The sequence below is a fragment of the Aulostomus chinensis genome, chromosome 11 (assembly GCF_037954235.1).
Source record: "Aulostomus chinensis isolate RoL2024-O1b breed Wild chromosome 11, RoL_Achi_v1.0, whole genome shotgun sequence".
NCBI classification, from domain to species: domain Eukaryota; kingdom Metazoa; phylum Chordata; class Actinopteri; order Syngnathiformes; family Aulostomidae; genus Aulostomus; species Aulostomus chinensis.
In genome coordinates, this window is record NC_141330.1 from 27,393,986 (window position 1) to 27,421,012 (window position 27,027).

A 27,027-nucleotide genomic window follows, 5' to 3' on the forward strand; every position below is an offset into this window, starting at 1 on the left:
TAACAAACGTCACCACCTGCAGACGTGACCTCTGTTCACTCATGACATCGATGGCGTGATCAGTTTGTCCATCATCGTAGACCTGAGAGACCCGGCGGGCTGAGGGATCCGGCACCACCGGGCTGAGGGATCCGGCGCCACCGGGCTGAGGGATCCGGCGCCACCGGGCTGAGGGATCCGGCGCCACCGGGCCGGGATGTGGTCGTCTGGCCTGGGATGTTTTCTGGTTTGTAGGGTGTTGATGGTCATGACCTGCATCCTGGCGTCTCAACAGGTTTGTGATGTCCTTCTGTCCAAAAGTTCTTTGAACTGCAATTTTTTATATGAAAATGCTGAAAATTAAAGTTAATATAATTTTTTCTATTTAGTGGAGCAAAGTCCCCCCCACTGGAGGAGAAATGTGAGTATCAGCAGGTTGACTTCACGTGTTATCCATGTTTGTCATGTGAGAAACGTGAATAAAGACAAAGTGAAAACTTCATGTTGGTCTGCCCCCCCCCCCCCCACTAATTACAACAGCCATCAGTACAAAAGCACCTTTAATCAATGACGACACCTGGAAACATAAAAGAACTAAAAACAGTTTCTACTTCCGCGTACGAGAGTCCCGTGAGATTTTCCTCCGTGAGGGAAAAGTTGAGCGCTGAAGCCTCATCAGGAAAACTCGTGTTTCCCATCAGGAGCCAGGAACGCTGGGGGGAGGCTGGCTACGGTGAGGTCACACACAGGTGACCTCAGTGACCCTGCAGCCTCAGGTCATCCCATGATGCACTGTGGTGTGTGGCGAGGGATGACATCACTTCCTCGTCTCGCTGCTGACACATGTCCTGTTAACCGTAACGTCACCGTCGCGGATGTTCAGTCGGACAGAGACGGCGAGCGCAGCGACCTGCCGCTGGCCGGGCTGTTGCTGTAGGTGTGCGAGGCGTCCCGCTCGCGCTCCTTCTCCTTGCTCTCGTGTTTGTGCTTGTGCTTGTGTTTGTGCTTGTGCTTCTTCTTCTTCTTCTTGTGTTCGTGGTGGTGGTGGTGATGGTGGTGGCCGTGCTCCCCCCCGTGCTTCGAGGACAAGGACGTGGGGTCTTTGGAGAAGGACGGCACCGGTGTGGCGGGCATGGACAGCATGGACTGTTCCATCGATGGCGGCTCTTTACCTTCGAGAGAGAGAGAAAGAGCACATCAGTGGGTTTTAACACCTGGCAGTGTGTGTGTGTGTGTGTGTGTGTGTGTGTGTGTGTACCTGGGGTCGAGGGTCTCTCCAGCAGGTTGAGATGATGGTGGATGAAGGCCTGACTGTCGTGAACAGTCTCCATGTCGATGTCTTCGTCCTCCATCGTGTTGAACTACCACAAACCAAACAAGTTCAATTCCTGATCAAAGCCCTTAGCAAAGGGAATCTTAACTAAGTACTGCTAGTACTACTACTCTCAAGTACTGTCGTGTACTGAACCAGGCAGCGGAGCTGAGGCCACGGCTGCTCACCCTGATCTTGTAGCGGCCCCCTCTTCCGTCATCATCCTGTTGCTGCAGGACCTGTCCTGGCTCTGGGGGGGAGCCCAGTGGTGTCTCAGCCTTTCTCTTGAGGCCCAGGGGGGGCTGGCCCACCCCACACACCCCTAACGAGATCGGATCTGGCTCCTCGTCCACCTGCCAGAAACAAAACATTACAAGTGAGACGGCCACTCGTCCCCAGTTGGATACGCGCTGAGCCTGGCGCGCTGGGACTGTGGTCAGTGAGTGTGTTTGGTACCCGTGGGGTCCAGGCGCTCCCTCCTGGTCTCACTGATCTAAACGCTGACGCGCAGGACGGCGGGTTAGAGGAACCTACTGAGGCTGCACTGCGGGTCTGATTTTCAGCCAACATCCAATTTTTCTGACTGCTTATAAACACGCCAGTGACACCGAGGCGTCGTTGCTGGTCTGAAGCCTTCGCCGAGGTCTTGGCTGATGGACTTGTCTCTGACAGGTCCTGCTAGTCCTGCTGGCTCCAACATCCCCTACCAACGTGTTGCCAGCTCAGCAGGTTCAGAAATGAAGTCAAACAAGAAACACATTGGAATCACATGGAGGTGAGGCCGATGGCGAGGAGGTTGTCAGAGATGTGAGGCTCTGCTCGTGGCGACAGCTAACACGACCACAGACATTAGACACTTGATGTCTTTGATACGCCGCCAGCTGCAGACGCCCCTGCAGGGGTTAAACGCCAGCTCCATCGTCTCTCAACAGTCCTACATCAGCAAACTACTCTGAAATTTGCCGCAGCTTTCATCGTTCTTGTGCTTGATACACCAACTTGCGTTTGAATATAACGATGCAAGATTAGTCATCATAAAGCTTTTGTTCCGCTGGAACTTCTCCTGCTCATTTCTCTGAGTCGCTGTGGGACACTGTCAAGGACAATTATCGTATCATGGAAATCTCCCTTCTGAGGAAAGTTCATCTAACGAGAGCATGGTGTCATACAGCCAAGCGTCCACACCAGCTGCACCGCTTCAGTTCACCCCGCAGTCACACGTTTGATGTGAGCACCGACAGCTGGAGTTGCGTTCTGAACTTTGATGAGGGTACAACTGTGCTGCAGTGGAAACCTGCTGCAGCCAAATCCTGCTGGCAGCGCTCAGCTGCAGCCCCGTAATGACACCATGTAGGGCCAAGCTGAGCTAATATGATTTTAATGAAGGAGCTGAAATCTGTGTGCCATCTGACAGTGGAGCAGCTGGAAACCTGAAGCTCTCTCCCCTGATCAGGAGCGTCTGTCCACCACAGGGTCAGTAGTCAATCACTCTCTCATTCTGCGCTCGGTCAGAGCTTCAGCTGCACTACTCACAGTGGTGTAACTCATGCCGACACCATGGATGCCGATACTGGCAGGCGTGTCCAGAACAGCGCCTGTGCCCAGTTCAGGCTTGATGGTGGGGTTCAGGACTGCTTTCTTCTCTTTCAGGTTCAGCACCAGGCCAAGTTCTGGCAGGGGCAGGCAGGAGGGCCGGGTCAAGCCGAACAGCGAGTAGTAGAGGTTCACGGCATCACAGCGCAGCCGCCAGTCGTGTGAAGTGCCTGGGTGAGTGGGAGGAGACATGCATGAGTTAGTGGGGGCCATCAAGCTTTCACAGTTCGGTCCACTCAGGCGTGCAGGTACACAACAGCTTTCAGGGACAGAGGCCTTTTGCAAGCACGGCATTAAAACCCTGAGTGATTTGATCACAAACGGTCGCCTTAATAGCAGAGGCGCACATCCGATCACTGGAACCACACTCTGAGGTGGTCTGGGCCACATGTGGCCACTTTCTCTCAAGCCCCTTTCACACTGCACCAAAAACACGGGTCAACACCGGTTTGTGGGCACTCTAAAGGGTCGACTCAGCATTTCGACCCATGTCAACTGACTGGCCAAGCGACCCGGGTGTTTAGCGGCTTGGCTCGGCTGCAGTGTGAAAAAGGCAACCCCCGTCGTCTCAGGTTTCACGCGACCTTCCTGTCGCATCCTGATTTCGTCACTGTGCCGCCTGTCAGGCTTCACCTGATGCTTCTTCGGCTCCCTTCCAGACTCGCCAAAAACTCCATCCTCCTTCGCTGCATTAGCGCTCAGACATTTTCCAACCGGCGCCGAGTTTGTCTGCTTTGTAAAAGAGACAACATTGCAACGCACGCAACCACAGCGCTAACGTTCAACTCGGCGACGTCCACATTGTCGTTTTTTTTACCTCTCAGTGCTCTGGAGCTTGAAAGGAAGGTTGGAAGCTTGAATGCGCCCGAATGCCGAGCAAACGCGGGTTGACAAGCGTTGTTCAGTGTGATAGGGTGTCAGTGGCGTGAAGGCAAATGAGTCCTGGCTCACATGGAAGCACCACCTCATCTGCTGGGGTCCTTTGTTTAACAGGAAATGTACACAGAGGAGTGCGCTAACAGCGGCGTATCATTAGGAGAAATTCTACTGTTGCATCACATATTTGGTGGTGGGTTTGTCGGGAACCTTCCAAGGAACAGACCCAGTCGGCATCATTTAGATTTTTCTCTCTCATACATTTTAGAGCCAGGTGTGATCGCACTGAGAGCGGTTCACTTGTGATCGCGTGACATCAGCAGGATCTAAACACCAGGTGAGTAGATGGAACTGGACGCGAGGCCTGAGGAGGGGGTGGGAGGAGAAGCGTCAGGGGACCCAGACAGCAAACAACAGGCTTCCTGCTGACTTCAGCTGGAGGCTCCTGGTCCAGTGTTGAGTTCCTCCTATAGGGATCGTGGAAGGGGTGTGACAGGCTGCTGCCGCAGTAGCTGCTGCTTGTAGCTTCCCAAAGTGAGGACTTTTTAAAACCCACCAGAGTCCTGAGTAGATGAGGAGACAGCACTGTGGAGGGCCGGGGGAGACGCACGCTCTTAACCACACTTTTACTTCACATTCCCACAGAGACCATTCCAGCACAAAGAATACAACATAATGAGCTCTCAATGACATGGCAGTTAGATGAATCATTACGAGTGCGTCATTTGAGGAGCAGTGTGTTGAGACTTGGAATAACTGTACCAACACAAAGACCCGGCGCCGGGTGTGTGGGTGTGTGTGTGTGTGTGTGGGGATGGGGGGCCTGTGGCTTCAGACCAAGGTTGATAAACAGCTCCAACAGCAGCAGAGAGAGCTCTGAGTTTGTGTTCCTACGGCACTGACCTTCAGCCAGTGAAACATCATCCTGCATGTGTGTGTTTAACAGATGGGGGGCTGTGGGTTGTGGGGGAGGGGACTGAACCAACTAACACATTTTCAGAGCATAGTATTTAAGGTTACTTACCACATTGGGGTCACTATTTAACCTGGCAGTACAACCAGGCAGCCAACAGCCACCCACACTGACCCACTAAAACCCTCATGCTTGTAAACCAATAAATGAAATTACATGTTGCAGTGGGAGCTGAATGGTCCTCAGGAACATGAAACTGTGAACATATACTTGGATTTGGGTTTACTGGGCTCTGTGCTTAGCTTGGCGCATGATAATGGTCTGGCTAACGTGCTGAAAGACACATAAGGACCTCCTAGAAGAGAGAAATCCTGAAACCTGAGGACACAATAGAAGGCCCCATCATATTCAATGGTACAGGCGCGACTAGAAACCCTTCATCTAACCTTTGTCAGGACAACAGAGAAGAAGGAAGCCATGTTCCTTTTGTGGCTATTATTTTTCTGAAGAATGGGGCAGCAGCATTTGTTCTTGAAAGTTTTCCTGAGTGTTTCTCTTACGCTGGGCACACTACTCAGAGCGTCCGGGTCAGACTGCATCCTCCCAACAACTGTGGGGGCGTCCCAGCTCAAGGCTGGTTGGAAGTGATTATTTGTCCAGATGATCTGAGGGAGAATTAAACTTGAGATCCAGTGCAAGATAAGCTGCTGACCTGATTCTGAGATTCTGTTCTTGAAGTCATTTCTGCGGTACAAACGAAGGCAGCTGATTGAGACACACAAGTGTTGCATTACTCATTTGGAGCAAACTAATGGAGGACAGAGGCAAACCTGAGACATTTGACTGAAGAGAATTCAAACTCCTGGAGTCTATTGAAGAGGCTCGCAGGGAATGTTTAAGTGTCAGTGATTTGATTTGTGCAGCAGCAGAGCGGCGCAGCAGGCTGACAGAAGTCTGTCCAGTCAAACACATGCGCATGGATGGAGGGATCTACTTCTCTGAATCTGTCCAGCAGAGAGGAACACACACACACACACACACACACACACACACACACACACACACACACACACACACACACACACACACACACACACCCCCCCCCCCGTCCCACCCTGTTGTGTAATAGGTCTCAGGTGGTAGAACACGTCGATCGATGGACGTGACTAACAAAGGAAAATGGCTTTGTGGCTTGATCTGACCTGTCAGCTGAAGTTGATGCCCACAGGCAGCAAATCACTTTGGATTTACCTGATTGTATTTTTGCCTTTTAATATAGAGCAGACCCACAACCAGCTTTCTAAAATAGTTTCTTTCTGGTTTTCATCAAGGGAAAACAACCCTGTTGGTCACCTCCTTGACTAAAACTTTCCTGTCAGCTCAAAGAGGAACAACATGCCAGTGATGGAACCAGACGTACTAATGGGACCTGAAAGCTTTGCAAGATCTAAATAAAACCAATAGTATTGGTTTTATTTAGATCTTGCAAAGCTTTCAGGTCCCATTAGTACGTCTGGTTCCATCACTGGCATGCTTGTTCCTCTTTGAGCTGCCAGGAAAGTTTTAGTCAAGGAGGAGACCAACAGGGTATGTTTTCCTCTGCTGAAACCAGAAAGAAACTATCTTTAGAACAGCTGGTCTGCTGGGCTCTGCTCTACTCATTCAAAGGCAAAAATACAATCAGGTAAATCAACAGTGATTTGCTGCTGTGGGCATCAACTTCAGCTGACAGGTCAGATCAAGCACAAAGCCATCTTTCTTTGTTAGTCACGTCCATCGATCGACGTGTTCTACCACTGAGACCTATTACACAACCAGGGGTCGGACGGCAGGTGGGGGTGTGTGTGTGTGTGTGTGTGTGTGCGTGTGTGTAAGTCACCTGAATTCATGAGCTTCCAGAGTTGGTCGACCAGAGCTTCATTACACAGAGTTGAGTCTGTTGTCTTGGTGAAAGGTGGATTCTTGCACAGCATGCCTAGGATCTTGTGTCTGATGGGACAACAACCATGATGAGCTGTCAAAGTCCTCTGGTGGTCTGTCAGTCCGTCTGTGCTGCAGTCAGTCGACAGCCACCGCAGGCCCGTCGTCAGCATGGTCAAACACAGCGCGAGAGCAGTCTGGCTGCCACGCATCTCTTCTTCTACCACAAACGACGACGTGGCCTTCTAGAGGAGCCATGCGGCTCATTTAACATCATCATGGTGGTAAACTCAAACTCTCATGTTAACAACGCTGTTTGATGAAATCTGTAAAGAAAAGCTTGATGTTTTCAGTTTTCATTTAATTACACTGTGGGAGAAAAATCATATGGAGCAGAATTCACTGATTCCAAAGTGAAGCAAACCCTTCATGTCAATAGTTTCCCCTCACGCTCACCAGGGAGTGTGAAGGCTTTGGGAGACTAGATGAGAGCAGGGTTCTATCTTCACGCTGGCCTGCTGGCGGGAACGACCATCATCATGTTCTACCTACGTTCTGAGTGAGCCTTATTCCACACTTTAGAAGGAATTCCACAAATGGGGCCATTTTGGATCATGCCCAATCTCGCATCCGCTATTCATGCATGAGACTTTGAGAGATGTGTGAAACAGACAACAACTGCGTGGAACATTGCCAGGAAACTTTGTCGTAGAAGAGTATTTCTAAATATCAATAGATAAACCCCAGAATTACAGATGGAATTATACAATTCTAAGACACAGATGTACATACGGTAGCCAGCAACACTCACCAAGTTCCACATCCACACTTGTCATGCTGACTGGTGCAGGAAATGTTAAGAGCTAACCTGGGAGTCTATGAGTAGAAGAGTGTGTGTGTGTGTGTGTGTGTGTGTGTGTGTGTGTGTGTGTGGAGGCTAGGTGCTACTGACCTGACATAGTGAACCGGGTCACTCTGGACCATATTGAGGAGCCACTGCAGATCTGTTGAACTTCTCTCAACTGGAGGAAAACCACAGGACAGGAAGAATGAGGATGAGGAGATTCCACTGACAAAAAATTCTTCAGTTGATATCAGAATGAAAAAACAACAAAAAGTGTAACAAACTTTTGAATAAGACACATCTTGCTCACTTCATTGCATTGCCTGAGAAATTTGGGATAAGGGTCAGACACAGAGACGCTTTGAGACCGTTTCTATCGGTATCAGGCAGGCAATCACTGGCCCAAGCCTCGTACCTCTCGTGTAGTCCACCAGAGCCTCCAGCGCACCCACACGCACGTCGACAAAGTGTCCATACTCTGCGTAGGATTTGAAGAGTGACGGGTCACTGGGAATATGACCATTCTTCTGAAGCTGGCGAATGGCTCGTAAACAACTGGGGAGGAGGATGAGCATAGTGGAAGAGAGGATGATGAAGAGGTTGTGTCCCTTTACATATACGACATTCTGAAGAACGCAGAGACCTGGAGAGGTGACGCTCAGCTCTGTACCTGACGGTGATTGTGTTTCGGAAGCTCGGCAGCAGTTTCTCCATGTTCAGGAATCGCGTGATCTCCTCCAAGATGAGACGCACATCACCGTTTAAATTGTCCACCGTCCGCACCTCATTGTTGATGCTGATGGCCGGAGTCAGAGAGTTGGTCAGTGCTTCGATCAGGTCGGCGCGGTAGTAGTTGTCTGAGAACTGAACACAGGGGAGAGGGACGAGTGAGAGGAACTAGAATCCTCCATGCAGATGCTGAGCATTTGGGTCAAGTTTTGTTATTGTTTGTCATCGACCTAAAGCATCATTGACGCTCACGATGCCCCAGAATAACTTAAAATATAGAACACTCAAATTACTGAGTGTGTGTGTGTGTGTGTGTGTGTGTGTGTGCTCAGTTTGGCCAACAGTGATAGTTTATGAAGTGAAAGTGTGACTTTACTTTGTTTTTTCTGTTGTCGTTGTACTTGATGAGGTCCAGTACAAAGTTGAGGACATCTTTGGGACACAGGTTCTGGACATCTCTGAGTAACGCCATGGCAACAGGCATCGTCTGATATGAAACACAGGTTTGATCTTCCTGACATTCAGTTACAGGACAGAAAACACAACAGACTAATACCTTTACAGTGTGTTTCAGTTGGCAAGAAGACAGTTGTCAAGAACAAGAGCTCGTTTGTTTACAACCTGCCAGGAGCAGCGTGGGGGAGTTTTTGTTTCAACTATGAACTGGAGCCAGATGCAGGTCTATCCAATCACATGCTTCACTGCAGCTGAACAGTCAAAGATGCTGTTAGTGTTCAAAGCACTGAGAAAACTGGTGGAGGTTTTGCTGTCAACCTGCCAGAGCTTTTCTTTCAGCTTATAGCTTTTATTCCTCCACCAATAATTAGTCGCTGGCCGACCCAGCCGTACAGCACAGGATCTGTACTGAGTCAAACTAACCCGTTGCCAAACTCAAAGGCTTCATTATTACGGCTGAAATACACTGCAAACTTTCACGGGACGACGCGCGCCTCAACTACAGTTGCTGCACTGACCATCAGAGACGCGCGCACCAGCACAAAATTCTGTTCCATCTTTTTTTTCCTTCTCCACATCATAATGTGACCCTCCGGGCACAAAATGGCAAACAGACATAGCATGGAATAGCATTCCAATCTCCACCCTCACCGACTCAGAGGCACGAAGCCCACGAGGGCTGTCCCAATTCGCCACAAGAGCTCTACCACCAATTTTTTTGAGCCCTTAATGCCCCTTACCGTCAGTCTGCATTTCTGCAGACTTACCCAGTGTTATGGTTTCTTATTGATGAGATCAGACTTGCGAACGATCACAGGTTACAAGAACGAGCTCAAAGTTCCTTTCTCACAGATTATAATGAACTAGTTCAAGTCCACAATCCTGAATCAAGTTCACCATCTCAAAAATGATCTGGATCCCAGTCACTCCTCGACCTCCTGCCCATCCATCTCACGCTCACTATCTAATAACTAGGATCGGTTTTAAAATGTTTTACCATTAAACAATGTGTCGATAATGTCTTATTATGCAGCAAGCGATGGAAGAGGTGCAGCACAGAAGCACTGGAAATGTGATGGGCACTGCATTTTACCAACGTGACCAAAAATCATTCAGTGGTTCACAAACTCATCTTGCTGAAGTGACGATGCGTTGGAAGAACACTGAGCCCTGTGACCGTCTGTCAGTTTCAAAACAGCAGTTCGCCGCTCCGGCTGCCAGCAGCGTCGGTGTCTACGTTCTCGGAGGTGTTTGATGCAGGAGGACCAGCGAGCGTTAAGTTTACGAGTTTGCGTCATCATTGACACCTCTGCCCACCTCACACCGAACCGGCATGTTGACGGCTTGGATTCACATCGCAATGAAGGCAGCATTAAGTGAACCCACACTGAGGGGAGGAATATTGCTGGACTAAAACTGACCCCCCCCAATTTCCCACAGACAAGAAGATGGGCAAATTAGCTACTAGTTGGACAGTGTGAAAGCACCTTCTGACAGGAGCGTCGCATTCAAGAGCTGCAGACGGGCGCATTCAGTCCACCAGTAACGAGTGTATTCTGGAGAAAAAAAGAAAGCTGTTTTTCTGTGCTTCCAATTTAATATTCTGAGCTTAATATTCTTTGGTATGCTATAATTTTTGCCAGCTTTTTTGTCTATTATTGTTGTCTATCTCTTATTTGTGTAGTTAATTTGTGATTGTGTACCAAGTTTATGCCACACTGTTTCTTTGTATGATTCTAATTTTGTCCATTTGGAAGCCAGCAGCACTTCCCACTCACTCACTGACCGGGTGAAGTAAGTTAAGCCTGGGAGGGTGGAGCCTGGAAGTGACTGAGCCAGAGGCAATGAGAGGAAGTGGGTTGTTTTCTTTCACGGCAGTATTTACATCAGAGCACACTACGGGATAGCTCATATCACACGCACCAGAACATCTCCATGGAGACACGCTTACCTTTTGAAGGAAGTAGCTCTGGAAGTTGATGAAGTTGTTGGTTTTGACAATGTTGGGGCAGCTCTTGCAGCAGAACATTCTGGTGAACAGGGACTTCATCGCTGGCGGGCCCTGCCACGTGCTCACCATGGCATTAGCAATCTGCACACACACAAGAACACAATAACAACCTTATTGCTTTGGTTCCATTCTGTTCACGCTGCTGCTGCTGCAGTGTGTTGGCCATCCTCCATCTGCTGTCATCACGGTGGAATAACAAGTCTGGAAAAATTTAACATTTCAGCTGAGTGCCAAGTCCATAGAAGGCACACGGACATGTAAGCTGAGCTAACGTGCCAGTCAGAGATGGTGTGACTTGTATCACAATGTCCATTCTGTCTGTTATGATTTTGTGGCGAGAACTTAACTACAAGGTAAAAGAAAAAAATGCACACGAGGTTTGTGCAGGTCTGGGTACAGCGGCCCCAGTGGTCTCTGGGTTCCAACAGGATATTGGGGGGTCAGTGACACAGGATGTTGTCATTTGCTAAAGTAAATAAAGACAGGCATGCACACGTTTGGCTTTTATACATGCGTGTGCTCACCAACACAATCACCAGCGGTGTGTATTCTTAACAAATGTATGCGTTTGACAGTTTTACAATGTCCTGGTCCAGATTGTGTGCCCAGATCCGTTCCTGCGTCCACCCCACGTTTACCGCCAATAACCCGCTAAATGGGGGTGAGCCCAGCCGAGCCCAGCCTAATGAGCCTGAGTCCATCGGAACTTGAGGTCCGTCATATTTCACTCTGCGGTCACTGTGGGTATGAAAGTCAGTGAGTGCATGTGTTTGTGTACATGTGAGTATGTGTGTGTGTGTGTGAGTGTGTGTGTGTGTGTGTATGGGCTCGTGTGGGGTATGCGCCAAAGGCCGTTACACGGGGTCTGTGGGGGGTTCTGTGGCAAAAAACACAAAAACTTCATAAAAGTGAAGTGCTGCCATTTCAAGCTCGGCTCAGTTGATCACGTTGTAATAATATTGGTTCAGGTGGAGCTCCAGTGGCTGATCTCCAGCAGGGTTAAAGTTGGAACAGACCAAATCAAGAGAATAGAGACTCCTGGAGCCACAGAAAAGGACTATTCAGGCTGCTGAGTGCAGCACAGCAAGGGTTAAACTGCTGGGTGGCCTCGCTGCTGCTCAGGAGAAGTTTCTCATTAATTATGGAGACAAGAAAGATGAGACAGAAAGAAAGTTGGGGGCGAGTATTTAAAAACAGCTGGAAGTACATTCCTGCTTTAGTGGTGAAAAAAAGTTTCATGTCACATTGTTGTTAAATTCAAAACAGCAACTAAGAGGCTTTAATCTGAAACTCTTTGTTTTCTCCATTTCATTTTTTCCCCATTTGCATCATCCAGCTCGACCTCCCAGATGGGAACTGGTAAATGGGCTTCATTTATATATCCCCTCCCGACCTCAGCACCACTCAGAGCGCTTTAATGTTGCCTCGTTCATCCATTCACTCACACACACATTCACACACCGGTGGCAGAGACCGACCGTCCAAGGTGCCAACCAGCTCAACAAGAGCAATCAGTGGGTTGGACTCTTGCTCAAGGAAACTTCAACATGGTCTCTGGGGATGGAATCAGCAACCATGCAGTTACTGCCTGCTCGCACTCGTTCACTGGTGCTCCCGAGGCCTTCCAGTCTCCAGTCAAATCTCAGATTCAGCATGTAGAACCACCAATAACCAGTAGTGAATGACAACAGCAGCTCTTATTTCACTTGGACTGTTTAATGGATGGCGCTTTTTCATGCCATGCGTTCAGTGTGTGTTCAGCCTAATTTTAGAGGGCACGTTTTCCGACGTGCTCCAGGCGAGGAGGCAGGCACGTCTTGGGTCTATATAGAGGAGCAGCAGGAATCTCCTGCAGCCATCAGAGGTGAAGCAGGCCTGGTGTACGTGAAGCAGACCAGCCTTTTTTCATCCCTGTTGAAACAGTATCTGGTGTTCCAGAATATCGATGCACCATGGTGACACCAGACCAGCCTCCTTAACATACAACGCAACAACACTTGAGCTTGACCGAATGCCAGCTGGCACCATGTTGAAGACGAGACCCCCGGTGCACCTCTGGCAGCAGCAGAGGTTTCTACTGCACAGCCCCTCAGTGTTCTGCCCCGCCTCTCTCACTGACAGAGCTCTGTGCTGGCACCTCTCGCTCAAGCCGAAGTCACGGCGGTTGGTCCAAAAACTGGCTGGTTTGGTAGCAGTGTTTGCAATGACTGGCAGTGCAGGAGGTCCAACTACTAGAAAAATCTGACACTGGCCCAAGCCTACCTAACATTTGCCGTTTTGGTGGACATGTAGTCAATATATTCCTCATCACACAAGTGCCAAAGAGTTGAGACAGAGGAACCCAGAATTACATCACACCCACTTGTATCAGACTTTAGGGTACGGCCACTTTACCCCTGAGCCTTGCCGCCCGCCCGGCATGGCTCAGGGGTAAAGTGGCCGTCTATCAACCGAAGGGTCGCTGGTTCGATCCTGGACCCCGGTGACCATGTCGAAGTGTCCTTGAGCAAGATACTGAACCCATAATTGCTCCTGATGAGCAGGTTGGCGCCTTGCATGGCAGCTCCACCATCAGTGTGAGTGTGTGTGTTAACGGGTGAATGAGATGACACTGTAAAGAGCTTTGAGTACCGCTAAGGTAGAAAAGCGCTGTATAAAATTGAGTCCATTTAGTTTGTTAAAAAAGGTGACGCTGCACGGTGGAGCAGTGGTCAGCACTGTCGCCTCACAGCAAGAAGGTTATAAGGTAATATATAAAGGTTCGAGCCCCGGCTGCAGCACGGGGTCTTTCTGGGTGAGTCTCCATGTTCTCCCTGTTCCTGCTGGGTTCTCTCTGGTACTCCAGCTTCCTCCACAGTCCAAAGACATCAAGAGGGACCAGGTTAATCCAGACTCTAAATTGACCGTAGGCGTGGCTGGGAGAGCCAATGGTTGTCTGTCTCTATGTGTTGGCCCTGCCATGGACTGGTGACATGTCCAGGGTGAACCCTGCTTCTCAACCGTAGCGGCTGGGAAAGGCTCCACCCCCCCGCGACCCTTAACAGGAATAAGTGGAAGAAAATGGATGGATGGATGGATGTTAAAAAGGTAAAAATGTATATTTTGGATTAAATATAAGAAATAACAATGCTGAGGTAAGTGCCGCTGTATCACTTTCCACACTCATCCTGCTGGTCTTGGGAACTGAACCAGTAACCTTCCAGTCACACGCTCACCTCTCATACGTGAGTGACTTGACAATGAACCTCACTGAACCCCCATTCAGCCTTCATTTGAAGTCGGTTGTCTTTTTCCCATGAGGGGTTAAATGTCTATCCCATTGCTGCTCTAATACCAGTGTTTGTTACACACACACACACACACACACACACACACACACACCTTGGCTAAACAGAAGCAGGCCTGCATGCGGACTTTGTAGAAACACTGTTCTTGCTCTAGGATGTCAGTCAGGGCCAGTCTGGAGGCCGGGGTCGGGAACGTCTCAAGTGCTGAGATGGCTTCCTCCTGCAGAAGGGTGATACACTTATTAGGAGTCCATGCAGGTAAATTTAACTGCGCCTGATGTTCAAAGTCAAGGCCAGCATACAGAAGTGCCCACCTGTGCAACCACATCCCTCTCATAGCGCAGCTGATACTGCCACATGAAGTCAGCCTGTTCAAACTCCACCTTCCTCAGGATGGACATGTCCGGGTCAATCCGGATCCAGAGGAGGGGAGAGTCAGCACTGCAGAGCAAAGAGGACACAGGGACACAATAAGAGTGCTTTCACACCATTTGAAAATAAAAGGAGTGAATGATGGAAGTGAGGGTGTGTCAGGCACAGGCCCTGTTCTCTCTCTGTATGGAAAGAGCGGTCAGAAAAGACGACAATTCCCTGATAACCAATCAGAGTCCCAGTGGTGACAGCTGACGTGTTAACTAGCTTGACCGCATTCAACCTTAGCAGGTGAGTTTAACATGAATGAATGAGTGCTATCTAGTGTCTTTATATCAGCAATGAGAGTTCAAGTGGCCTCTCTTAAGAACAAAATAAGTAAGTAAGCAAACATGCGTCGAGCTGCTGTGTCGCTATGACGCTAAAGAATAGTGTGGTATGGATTAATGATGGGTGATAAGTACCGTTACTGAGGGTGCACACCTTTGATGTTAATAAGAGAAATATAAAAACATTTCCAGTTAATTCTGAATCTGTTGCTGGCCACCAAGTAATCACTGGTATGTGTCAGTGGTAGCGTCTTACTCCATGGCAGATAAATCCATGTCAACTTCCTCTCCGTTCATTAGGGGGATCTTCTTTTTCTTGTTTCTGGGGGAAAGAAGCCAACAGAATAATCACAGATTTGTCCACCGAGGACAGCAGAACTGAAACAGGCGATGGACTCCAGTACATAGCACTTTTCTACCTTGGCTCTACTCAAACCACCAACCCCAAGATCAGTGGATGACCTGCTCAACCTCCAGAGGAAACAGCAACCCTTCAGGGCTGGAAGTTGAAGCCCATTTGCCAAAAACTTGGACCCAAACTGAACAACCCAAATGACCCTGTTGCTATTGCCAGTACATGAATTGTCTTTTTTAACCCCTGGCGTGTCACGTTCAATGTCATCCACCAGAAAACAGCTTAACAACTGTTCAGCAGACAACAGCATGAAGGGCAGTGATGGCGCTGCAGTGGTTACTGTGCTACAACTTTTGCTCCAGTCATTCTTTTCCAACTCAACACAACACAGATGGGATGAATTTGTGCTTGATGACAAAAAGTCTCAGAGGCCACCCATGGCTGCAGGACCCAAATTACTGCTTTCACTTGGCTTTTGTGTTTCCATCAGAGCTGATGGAGGCGATAAAAACCCAGGACGACTGCAGAGTCATCTGACTCAGGACTGAATGCTGCTTTCTCATAGAAGACAAAAGGCAGATTTTAGCAGTAGGGCTGTAATCTCCCAGTCGACTGGTCGATTTATTAGTCGATGCGTTCTGGCTCGACCAAAATTCTGATTGGTCGATTTTTTGCCACGTTAATTTCATCAGGAGGAAAGTACCAAGTGCTAATGGGGGTGTTATCAAAGCACCCCTGTTTCACAGATAACAATTTATCTTTGAACACCCCCTTGTTTTGCTATTTTGGACTCTCCCGACCCGCTAGAGACAGACAGACTGAAGATGACTAGAAGGCCCACGTCTGGTGGTTTGATGAATGTCTATTTAGTGTTGAGGGTTTCATTCCAAGTCAGTCCTCGTCCACCACGTCAAAGACGTCTGCAGCGTGGCAGCATTTCATGAAAACAGATCATGGGAAAAAAGTCGAATGCAAAGTTTGCCAACAGCAGTTTTCATGTCACAGCTCCACTACAAACCTGGCGTGTCACCTGGAAACGGTGAGCTAACGTGTCCACCTTAGGTTGCCCTGTCAGTTTTGAGTACATGAACACATCAGAATTGACAGTTCAATGTTTTAGTCTAATAATTGTTTTGTTTTAATTGTAAAAATTCTAACCGTGGACTTGCCTTTTGTGTTTGAGAGTAAAGTTTTAAGGTAAAGTCTATTTGTGTCTCAGCGGCGATGCTGAGCTCCTGTGTTCAGTCTGGCTCTGTCAGGACCAACGATGGTGTCGCTCAGTTATTATAACCTGACACAAACAATTGTCTCAATGTTCCTCAGCAGGTTTTGTGCTGGTAGTTGACACAGTAGAGTTTTCATATATTGCAGCCTAGTTAGCAGGCGTCTGGCCAGGGTGAAGGGGCTTCAGAGTCACGCCAAAACACCAAACTAAAATCCAACTACTGACCATGAAAAAAAAACCCTTTCATATTGAAAGGCTCGTTGTTCCTTCTAGCTAAGCCTCAATAATGTTTGTTCAGGTCCTTAGAATGTATTATGTAATCAGTGTTTGCAGTATTGTGCTGCACACTGACGAATGCCAATGTTGAACTTGATTCAAACAGAAACTCTTTGACACCAATCAACCATAAAAGTCTCTCCAAACTATCAACTCAATGTGAAGCGGCAGCAACAAGAAGTGCCATTCTAAAACTCTGTTCTGTACCCTGACAGCATTTTTTTAAGATATGAAAAGTTGAGAAAGAACCAGGAAGTTGACCGACGTGTTCAGTACCTTCTGCTCTTGGAGTGACAGGGGATGTCATGTTTGAGGCTGTTCTCCTCGATCTGCAGCGTGTGGTTGAAGGAGCCATCCAGCTCCTGCACCGTCACCTTGATGGGCCCCTGCAGGGCAAACACACACCAATGATTCCACATCCATGTGGTCAGGACGTCTGACTGCACAATAACGGCCTGAGATGAAATAACTAGACTGGAAAAACTTTATGGATGCAAATCCTTTGCATCGAAGGGTAATTATTCTCTCTGACTCTGTACTGTTCCGTGTCGTACTGTGGATACGTGGCATGAAGTAGAAACGCAAAAGGAAATAGTGAGGAGCAAAACTAAGATGTGCCAGAGAAAACAGAGTGGCCAAACTTTGGGAACATTTAGGCTAAAAATAAATAAACGGAACTTTCCAACCACAATAGCAGGCACCTCGTTTAGCCACACGGCTGCCCGGCACGCGGTAACAGTAACGTTGGCAGTGAATGTTGACTGATTCAATTGCATGTTCAGATGAAACAAAAATCAGTTTAGAGCAACAAGTAACGTGTCAGGCATCAACATGTTTTATGTTGGAGTAAAAAGGCTTTCACTGCTCTGGGGTTGGCCTGGTACGGGTTTTACCGTCCTACTGGTGGTAATAATAATAATAATAATAATATAGCTGAAATAATAACATTCTTATCATCCATTAAAAGGTTAAATTAGGCAAAAGACGATGAGTTTAACTATCAATACTCCTGGTTGAACAGCAGTATTTTGGCAGGTAACAGGTGAGTTTCTGGCGTTTACGTTCGGCAGGCAAAGTGAAAACTGGTGTGTCACCCATGCGTGTGTTTGCTATGCCACCATTCAGGCTCTTTTCCCAGACTTAAATAGGCAACTACTCAGTCAAAGAACTGAAGAAAATAAAATAACGCTCTTTTTTTATATGCAATTCATGCAATACTTGTTTTTCTAAAGAGGAGAGCAATTTTTCATTTCAACAAACCTGAAATCTCTTCTAAAGTAAATCAGCAAATGCTTTTCTTATCCAGTTCTTTTGTAGAATACTTGTTAACCAGACACTTACTACATTCACACTTTTATCATCGTATACTAATATATACGTAGATCTGTGTAAATGCTCACCACATATTTCTGCGTTCCTGATGAAGTGTAGTCCTGCCGGATCTCCAGTTCGAGCACATTCCTCTTCCTGTTGAAGGCAAAGCTGCCAAAAAACTTCACCACAGTACTCTGGTCTCTGGGTGCACAAATGTTAAGACAAAAATCTTCTGATGAAAAGGGTTTAAGAGCAGCTGATGCAGTGGGAGGTTTATGTCCTGCCAAGTGTTTTACTGTGAGAGGTTACACGACTGCAGCTCTTGATTTAGTGTTGCTGGGCTGGAGGCCAGGCTCAGCAGTTCCGTACCAGGGAATCTAACCCAGCCAGTGTGAGCTGACCCAGCGCAGCTCCCACCAGACCCCATCATGTCCCACAATCACTGACCCACAGTGCCTGATTAGAAGAACCCATTAGTGGACCAAACCAAGATAACCCAGAGAGGAGGATCTTCTCTGTATCCTTTTTCAGGACAATGTCTAACCCCAAATTCCATTCCGTGTCTGCCCCCTCTACAAGCTGGATCCCACCAAGGGCGTCCCTGAGTATAAGCCAGTGCTGGTGGGTAACCATGGATTTAGTTGTCAGTGTGTTTATGCAAGAAAAATACAAAAAAACACTTCCACATGAAACCCAACATTCTCAGACTAACAATGGTGTGCACAGCAGAGTGGAGGCCACAACTCTCCAGAAGGAACGTTACTGCGTGGTTGCAGCTTGAGGGAGGGAACAGGGGAAATGCACACCACGGTATCTGGTGAGGTGAGGAACACTGGAAACACGAATATCAAACACAGACAGCGTCACACACTCCAGGCTCCAGGTTCATACCTCTTACTGAGTGACCTTGCAAATGTCGGGGCACCTGTGCTGTGAGACTGAGTTCAGCACCTCATCTGGTTTTGTGTAACTGGGCTAACCAAACCCTAACCTTGTTGAAAGGATACACCCACTGTTTGATGAGGGGGCCGATGTCTTTGCCCGAGACATTGGAGATGGACTTGAGGAAGGCATGAGTTGACAGCAGCATCTGGCTCCACATGTGACTCTGGTACTTCTGTGACGAGGCCGTGCTCGCCAAACTCAGGAGCTTGTTGAAAACCTGAAGAACAGAAGATTCAAATGAAGATGAAAGCGGCGTGTGGTTCTGAAGTTCCCCTGTCGGGCCGTAGCAAACTCACTTGCAACATGAACTCCATGCTGATCCTGTTCTCTATCAGCCTCATCACCAGGTGGGCCTTGCACTGGAACATCTTGTAGTACTCCCAGGACAGCGTGTGAGGGTGTTTGATGGAGAAGTGGAGGTGAGGAGTTGGACTGAAGAGGAAAGACGCTGCATTGGTGTGTCAAGCGATTATGACCTTCAAACATAAAACTGAACTGCTTTGATGAGTCATTTCAACTGATGTATGACACCAGACTGTGGACAGAGAATCCCACCTTTCTGACAAGAGCCCCTAAAACTTTCTTCAAGTTTAGACGTTTGTTTCGTTTTCATTCCCTGAAGAGACATTGTAACTACAAATAATTGCACAATGCTGTAACTGTAAGACAGTTGTGCTTTCAGAGACAAATATCACAGAGAATATTCCAAACCATTTCAACCATTTTCCTGACTTCTGAGAAAGAAATGAAAGCAATTACTTGTCCTTCTCTTTGCCTCCGCTGAAGGTTGGGTGCAGCAGAACTCCTCCCATCTTTAATTCATATTCCACAATCTTGTCCAGCTCCTAGGAGGCAACACAGATTAATTTATAAAAGCTCAGCACGTCAAACTCGGTTTCATGTCATACAGTTGTGTTCATGTATGTGTTTAGGCTGGATGTGCAATCTTCAGATCGCTGGCCGTTCGCCGAGGACCGCGGGAGGAGACAGGCTTACCTCTTTGATCCAGTGGCGGTACTCGTTGACTCCAAAGGTCTTCTTCAGGTACAGGCCATAGATGTAGCCGGAGATCCCCTTCAGCACCCACTCATCCGCCCTGCACAAGCAACAACATGCCACATCTGTGCAGCCTTCAACAGACTAAATATTCACAAATCAATCAACTCTCCCCTTGACACTAAGATTTAGGATAAACACCATCAATCCTCCATTCAAGAGGGTTACAAAGTTCCTTCAAACAACAACAACAGCAACTGAGTCTGTCTGCCTGCTCCCATCGGTCATTTTCTAACCACATCAGTATTGGCCAAGTGTCCCACATTGACAGCAGCCCAGTTCTGCTCAAGTCTCTTCTTTTTTACTGATTATATGTCGTTTATTAGCAGAAAGCAATGAGGTAAACATATGATTTCTGTGCTGTGATTTATGATTTATGTTTGGAAATTAATAAAAGTATGACTTTTTCAACTTCAAAAATCTCAGTTTACATGCATTTTGTTTTTTTGTTTTTTTTAGCTGGGCCTGACTTTTTGAATTTTGAGCAAGAAATCGATGGTAGAGCAGAAAACCGCGAGAGAATTTTGGTTCTGGACTGAAAAGTGGACCCTTTCTGTGTTCGCTGTGCACTCATTTGATAAAGACACTCAGAAGACAAAGTTTGAATGACAATGTGAAATATTGTCATACAAAGACCAGAAGAAGCAGAGGGGCTGGAGCGCTCTCTGCTGGACACACTACGTTACAACATTTTTAAATCAAAGGAAATCTTTCTGCATTTTCAGTGCTGTAAAAAACAACTTTTTTTTTTTTATATCGGTGCATATCAGAAAACATATTTGCAAATAAGATATATCTGTGGTAGGATCATCATCACAGTTTAGAAGGCGCAAAATATAAATACGATACAAACTTGTTTTTGTTGAGATAATATTGACATTGGTAAATATGGGTTATCGGCCACATCAGCTCTAAAATATTGGAATATCACACATTGGCAAAAACATCCAATATTGTGCCGCTCTAGTCTCTCTAAACTAAATTAACTTCAGAGTGCGGTTCCAGACCTGCACGACATGTGAGGTATCAAGACATGACATCATTGTAAACTAATAATGGACTGGACTCAACCGGCCACTTCTGGATTAGGCTGCATTTCAGTGGGTTTGATCCATCATGGCTGACAGCAGCAAGAACGACAATGATGAACATGACAATATGATCAAATAGAACAAAGATAAATAAACACAAACAGCAAAATCAATAAAAGCAAGACTAAAACAGTGAGTTTAGGAATCTTAGGAGTGAGTTAGATTCCCTGATCTGCTTTGGAAGGTTATTCCCCCTCTGAGGTACCTGGAGAGAGACAGGCCGCCCACCTTATAAAGTAATCTGTCTGTCTGTCTGTCTGTCTTTAGTTTCAGAATTAGAAATGACCCGGGGTGACCCACCAGGTTACATTCCACTAGACTTGACAGTGATGGATGAGATTTAATGTCCATTGTAGGAGGGACGGGAGCCAGTGACAGAGGGTGAAGCCAGTGTGATATGTGATTCTTCTGAGTCAGGCTGCATGTTCATGGAAGTTTTGCTGCGTGGAGCCTGGAGTGCACGGACAGAATGGAAAATGGCGCTTTGCTCACCAAGACATCCTGGAGATGAAACAACCGAAGAACTGCTGAGCCAGTGCCTGGGCCAGGCAGCGGCGTGTAACCGGCGTCTGATCTATGATCATGGCACTGTGGAGAAGGTTGGTGCTGAAAGACAGAAGCAGCAGTTGACACGTGAGACAGAATGACAAGCAAATCCCAGAGAAAATAGATCCAGTTTTGTGTGGCAGTTTATTTCAAGTGCAGCAATACCACAGTGCTTGAACACATGATCTCAAAAATCAAGACCTCTGACGTGACCTGAGGGTACAGATGAACCTCACACCCACCTGAAGATGCTCATGGATGCATAAGAGGACACTTGCACATAGGCCTCATCCACAAACACAGTCTTGAAGCAGGAATAAGGGTAACGGCATGTCAGGATCTCCTCGTAGAACTCAAAAATCTCATGCAGGTAGGACATGGAGTGTTTGAGCAGCGGCAGCAGCTGCGGTAGGCAGAAGTGGGTCACCTGGTGGAGGACCAGACATTTGAAATACACTTAAGAGGAAAAATATCAGTAAGGCTGAGCAGCTCTCATTTTGTTTCGATTTATTTATCGAAGATTACATTTGACATCTTAACTATTGGTAAAAACATGTAATAATTAATAAATCAATACCTGGCTTCAGACTAAATAAATAAAAATCAACTTCTTACTTACAAATTGCAACTCATTGCTCTGAAAGGTCTTAAGCGTGATAAACATTGTGTACAGTTTGTTGTCACTACAGTGGACAAAAGGCACTTCTGTAAGTCGCGTTGGACAAAGGGGGTGGCTGCTGTTTGTCTCCAACGACAGTAAATACATCATAAAAACTGTTTGAACAGCACCCATAAAGTTGATACAGAGGCATTGAAATATTACAGATGAATCAACAAATCTCAGCATTGACCGTGTGGATGTGAGCAGACGCTAAGATCAAACGTCATGTCAGCTCTCGGACCATGAACCGGTGTTTTCAGCTCGGCGTGACGCGGCGGTGCAGCTGAGTCGACCTGGTAGCATCACACGAGTGCATTCTGATGATCTTCATTTACAACATGTTGTTGAAACATGATAACCTGATAAACATGTAGATCTTATCAATGACAATGTCATTAATCAAATCATATAAAACATCCAGTGGCGTCTGATTGATGGCAACACCCCCCCACCCCCGACTTCCTTTTATTTCCCTTTTCAGTCACACAACATAAAATTAGTCGGTTCAGTTGATCAGGTTACTTTTTTAATCTCCAGGTCCAAGAGTTTCTCCTCCCAGCCAGGCTATTCTCACTATAACTCAAGGGGCGGAGCTTCCAAACCAGAACATATGGGGGGGTGACATTTCAATGACTGTTTTCAACCGCTGCATTCATCAGTGCCAGATCATTGGTGCCGATTGTGGAGAGGCACGACCATGTTAATAAACCTCACTTGAGTCCAGCTGTAAGATGTGCACCCGTTGATTAAACAAGGCTGATGTCACTGTCACGATTAAACGCTCCTGCGACTGCGATTGGCTGAGTTCTAACTCATGACTCCCATCCACCTGACTTGTTTAAAGAGCATCAAAGCAGCAACCCAACGCGCTACATGAGTAGCTGCTGACTTTTCTTTTATGGATGATAATGCATTCATGGAACTGTAAAATGGAAATAGAAAGGCACAACGTATTTAGTCAGAAACCTCACCAAACACCAGTGGACACTACAAACCCACCTCATGCATGTAGGGGTCTACAAGGATCTCAAAGGGGCCCACAGCCAGGGAGATGTTGGGTGCTGCCGTGGGGATCGGCAGGACATAGTGGAAAGTCTTCTTCCTCATGTCATGTGTGTAGATCGTCTCCACCAGATCACCACAGGACACTGCCACCATGGAGGCGTCCACCGTGAACTCCAGCTTCCACGTACACAGCTCCGAGTACGAGTCCACGCAGGGGAACCAGAATCTGGACAAACACACATTGTGGAATCCCTAAAGCTTGATGTGCAGTCTTGTTTTGGGTCAGCGGGGACGTTACACTGTAGCCTCACCATGTAACCTTGGCTGTGTGCAGTCACACCGCCGCAATGCTAGTTGGTTACGGGACTTCTGCACAGCTGTGTTTAGCGTCTTCATTTACTTTCAACAACGGTGGCTAAAATGGAGCAAATTGTTCGAGGAGTCTGGATACCTGGTGGAGTTGTGGTGTCCGAAGGAGAAGACATGCGCTCCTCTCTCCGCCATGCTTCCCTCCACATCAGGGACCACAAAATGAAGACCACCCTTAGGCTGGTCCAGGGAAAATTCTATGTAGACCTTTAAAACCTTTAAATCTGGAGACAAAATCACAGAAGCAGAACTGTTACTCTGTTTAGGAATGTAGTGATGCTGGTGAAGACTGAACCCCTGGAGTCCAGAAGATGATGAAAGCTAATGCTTAACCTTCTGTATCTGAAACAGAATGCACTGATTGTGTTTATGCAACGATGAAACAGCGGCTGGTTTATCCAAATCCATTTTCAACGATTTCACGTCAGGATCAGAGAGCTTTATCCTCTCACCATCTCCTTGTTTCCAGAGTTCCGAGGGAACCTTGATGACCAGCTCGCCATGTCCTGCATCTGGATCCACAGCGCTCACTGCTGCTGTGTAGGCACTGGAGAAATAGTTCAAGTTCCTCCTGCGTAACACACATAGCACTTGTAATTACACAGACACTGGCCCATATTCCCGAAACATTCAAAATCACAAATCTGTTCTTACACTATAGACTTTTGAGCCCTGAATTTGGTCTTACAGACATAAACCAAAGCCTGGGAGCTGTGTGACTCCACCCCGACATCTCTTGTGTACCTCGTTTAGCATTCAAGTCTTAGCCAGCCTGTGTGACTGCTTACATAGTAGGTGCGCAGAGCACAGAGTTGTTTCCCATCTGCAAGACTAAACTGAGGGCTAAAACTATCCCATATACAGTGCAAGAACAATGTGGTTGATAAGGACATTTGATGACTGAGGCCTGGTGACACAGCAAGGAGTTAAAGTTTGCAGTATTTATTGCTGTCAAACAGGAGTAGTAGTTACTTTGCCACAGGTGGATGCTAGCAGCAATATGCTAAATATTCTGGACATGGAACGAAGGAACACATAGTCAAATACTAGATGTGAACGTGCGTTTGTTCATCAAACCGACTCACCAAGTCTGTTACTTGGAAAACGAAGACTTCTACACACACAATCAAAAACTGTGAGTCACATTTGCTCAACCAAAACAAGCTTTGGTTTTCGTCTTCAGCGTCATTGCATCGAGAGTTCATAATCGTGTGTTCATACTGTGACACCTGCAGGGACGTGATTGTCAGGTGGGGAAATGTTTGAGATACATTCCAAACACTGATTTAATCAGAAAGTATGATGGACACATTTGGTTTTACAAAGCATTCAAGCTGTGTTTTCACCGATCCGTGATGATGTAGGACGTGAACTGGTGAGAAAATCTAGAAACATTTTGCATTGGAAAGTTTCTTGAAAGGCACTTAATAAATCTAAGTTGTGATTTTTGAATTAAAAGATATTTAGTGAAGTGCAGCTGTTAGACAAGCAGATGTGAAATGACCAAACGGGATGAGGAGACTCACTGCTTGGACTCGTGGTGGCAAACCTCCAGCGTAGGGTCATTGTACAGGAAGGGGGCTTCAAGTTCATTGACACGGACCCTGTAGATGCGACACTGTTTACTGTTCAGCTTGATCCGGTTCAGGTTGACCACCGTTGGGAAAATGGTCAGCTCCACGTAGCCCTGCAGAGAGGAGAGAGAGCAAGACGCAGCATTACACATCCAAGTCATCACACTTGGAGTAAACCTTTCTAACACCATGTGTTCTTGTTTATTTCATTTTAAGTGACTTAAATGCCAATGAAGACCACCATGCGAGGACCTGATCAAGACTGGTGGCCTGCACAATGGAGGCAGGAGCCTACGTCCTCTCTGGCTCATAAACGGCCAGTAATCTACTTGGGAAACGATTAATAATCACTGATGTTGACTGGAATTAATAATTTTATCATTGTTGATTCTTCAGGTGTCTTCAGGACTAACATCTGTCAACAAGTACAGTCAGAGAAAATGTACTTGAAGTACAGTCCAATAAAATAAAAGCTGATAAATGTCCATCCATCCTAACATTTTCTGTACCACTTATCCATTAAGGGCTGGGGGGGGGGGGGGGGTGGAGCCTATCCCGCTGACACTGGGTGAGACGCGGGGTTCATCCTGAACGGGTCACCAGTCCATCGCAGGACCATGAGGAGCAATCAGGGGTTCAGCATCTTGCTCAAGGACACTTGGACATGGTCACCAGAGGAAGTGAGGTTGGAAGCAGTGACCCTTTGGTTACTAGACGCCACGCTACTTCTGAACCACGCTGCCCCCTAGCTAATAAATGTGAATAATAATAACCTCAATCATATTAACAAATATTGGTAAGTTTTAACCTACCAATACCGTCCTGATGGCCAGGTTTTATAAGGGCTCAGTCCTGCACAAGTCTCTTTTTCATGAATGTCATATAAAGACGTTTAACACAAGTAAAAGCAACATTTGGAAAATTCCGCTTTCGACCAAACTCAGTGAATCAGGACTGGAATGTCTGATGTCTGCAGAAAGGACAGTGCTTTGCTAGAACAACCTTTCTGCCGGGTGTCAGTGTAACATCTCGGGGTGAGCTGGTCCAGGCCAGCTTCCGGATACTCACAATGACGGATTTCCTCTGGAAGTTGATGTTGTTGATACACACAGCCTGATGGGTCGTGCTGGCAAAGACACAACAGGAATGTCATTACTCTCCCTCCCGGCCCCTCAGACCGAAGCTTCTCGTTACCATGGCTCATATCGTCTCATTCTAGCAATGCTAATGAAGACAACTGTAACACAACAAACTCTGCAGTGATACTTATAATTTAAAGGGGCGCGGGCTCTCGAATCCCTTGTCCTTCTTGCGGTTCATCTTCGGTTCTTCACTGGTATTCTAGCATGTCAGAACTCTTCTGGTGTCTCCTCATCCGCCGGCTCAACACACATTCACCGTTTAATAAAACGAAGTTGTCCTGGGCAGGCAGGGCTCTGCGTTGCTAGCGGCGCCGTCCTCGGCTCGGTGCTCCCGGGGAGCCTCCGGTGTCTGCTGCTCGGTGTTTTTACTCGCAGTTAACGGGAGTCTGCCAGGCTTCACCGTAGAGAGGAAGCGGTGTGTATGTCCCCCGAAGACCGCTAGAACATCCACATGAACCCTCCGCACAAAGCTGCTCAAACTATTGTGACTGTGGATACGCTGCGTTCCGCCATTTTGTTTGTAACCTTTGAACTCCCGCGCCAAATTTTTCAGAAATTATCTTTTTTTTTGTAATTTTAAAATTAATTATCAACAGAAATTGTAGCTCGTGTGACAGCTTGTAAGTCTTTACAAAAGCCAAAGTTTAAAAAAAAGCGCAATAAGTCGCACGTCATTGTGACGTCAGCGTGGGCGGGGCCAACGAAGGGGAACGTCAATCAAGATGGCGCTAGTCAGCAAGCTCGCACGCATCAATAGAACTAATATGGCCCCGATAGCAGGAACTGAGATTAAACTCATACTTTTACCAGAGCACGAACTGACTGGTAGAAAGACTAATGATGATAT

General features: G+C 47.1%; 1 protein-coding gene across 1 annotated transcript; it reads right to left on the reverse strand.

The window, feature by feature from the left end:
• Positions 1–522: 522 nt before the first annotated feature.
• On the reverse strand, positions 523–26,800 carry taf2 (TAF2 RNA polymerase II, TATA box binding protein (TBP)-associated factor). The gene is made up of 27 exons (XM_086219252.1): positions 26,309–26,800; positions 26,107–26,161; positions 24,991–25,151; positions 23,917–24,035; positions 23,547–23,688; positions 23,090–23,321; positions 21,672–21,856; positions 21,376–21,489; positions 19,733–19,832; positions 19,496–19,581; positions 19,033–19,168; positions 18,799–18,953; positions 17,878–17,992; positions 16,754–16,863; positions 14,878–14,943; positions 14,235–14,361; positions 14,015–14,140; positions 10,574–10,714; positions 8,543–8,653; positions 8,108–8,301; positions 7,853–7,992; positions 7,546–7,615; positions 6,553–6,662; positions 2,825–3,054; positions 1,480–1,644; positions 1,238–1,340; positions 523–1,151 (listed from the first exon to the last, which is right to left on the reverse strand). The coding sequence occupies exons 1-27, from the start codon at positions 26,356–26,358 to the stop codon at positions 859–861; spliced, it is 3,636 nt and encodes a 1,211-aa protein (XP_086075378.1). The 5' UTR covers positions 26,359–26,800; the 3' UTR covers positions 523–858.
• Positions 26,801–27,027: the final 227 nt, after the last annotated feature.

What these genes read in the sequence shown, in the direction of transcription:
- taf2 (XM_086219252.1), bottom strand. Translation starts at nt 26,358, where the DNA reads ATGAACCGCAAGAAGGACAAGGGATTCGAGAGCCCGCGCCCCTTTAAA. An exon ending in ACTCTGGAAACAAGGAGATG is followed by an intron (nt 23,689 to 23,916) that starts GTGAGAGGATAA and finishes TTTTGTCTCCAG; the next exon opens with ATTTAAAGGTTTTAAAGGTC. An exon ending in GGAGGCAAAGAGAAGGACAA is followed by an intron (nt 19,169 to 19,495) that starts GTAATTGCTTTC and finishes TTTCCTCTTCAG; the next exon opens with TCCAACTCCTCACCTCCACT.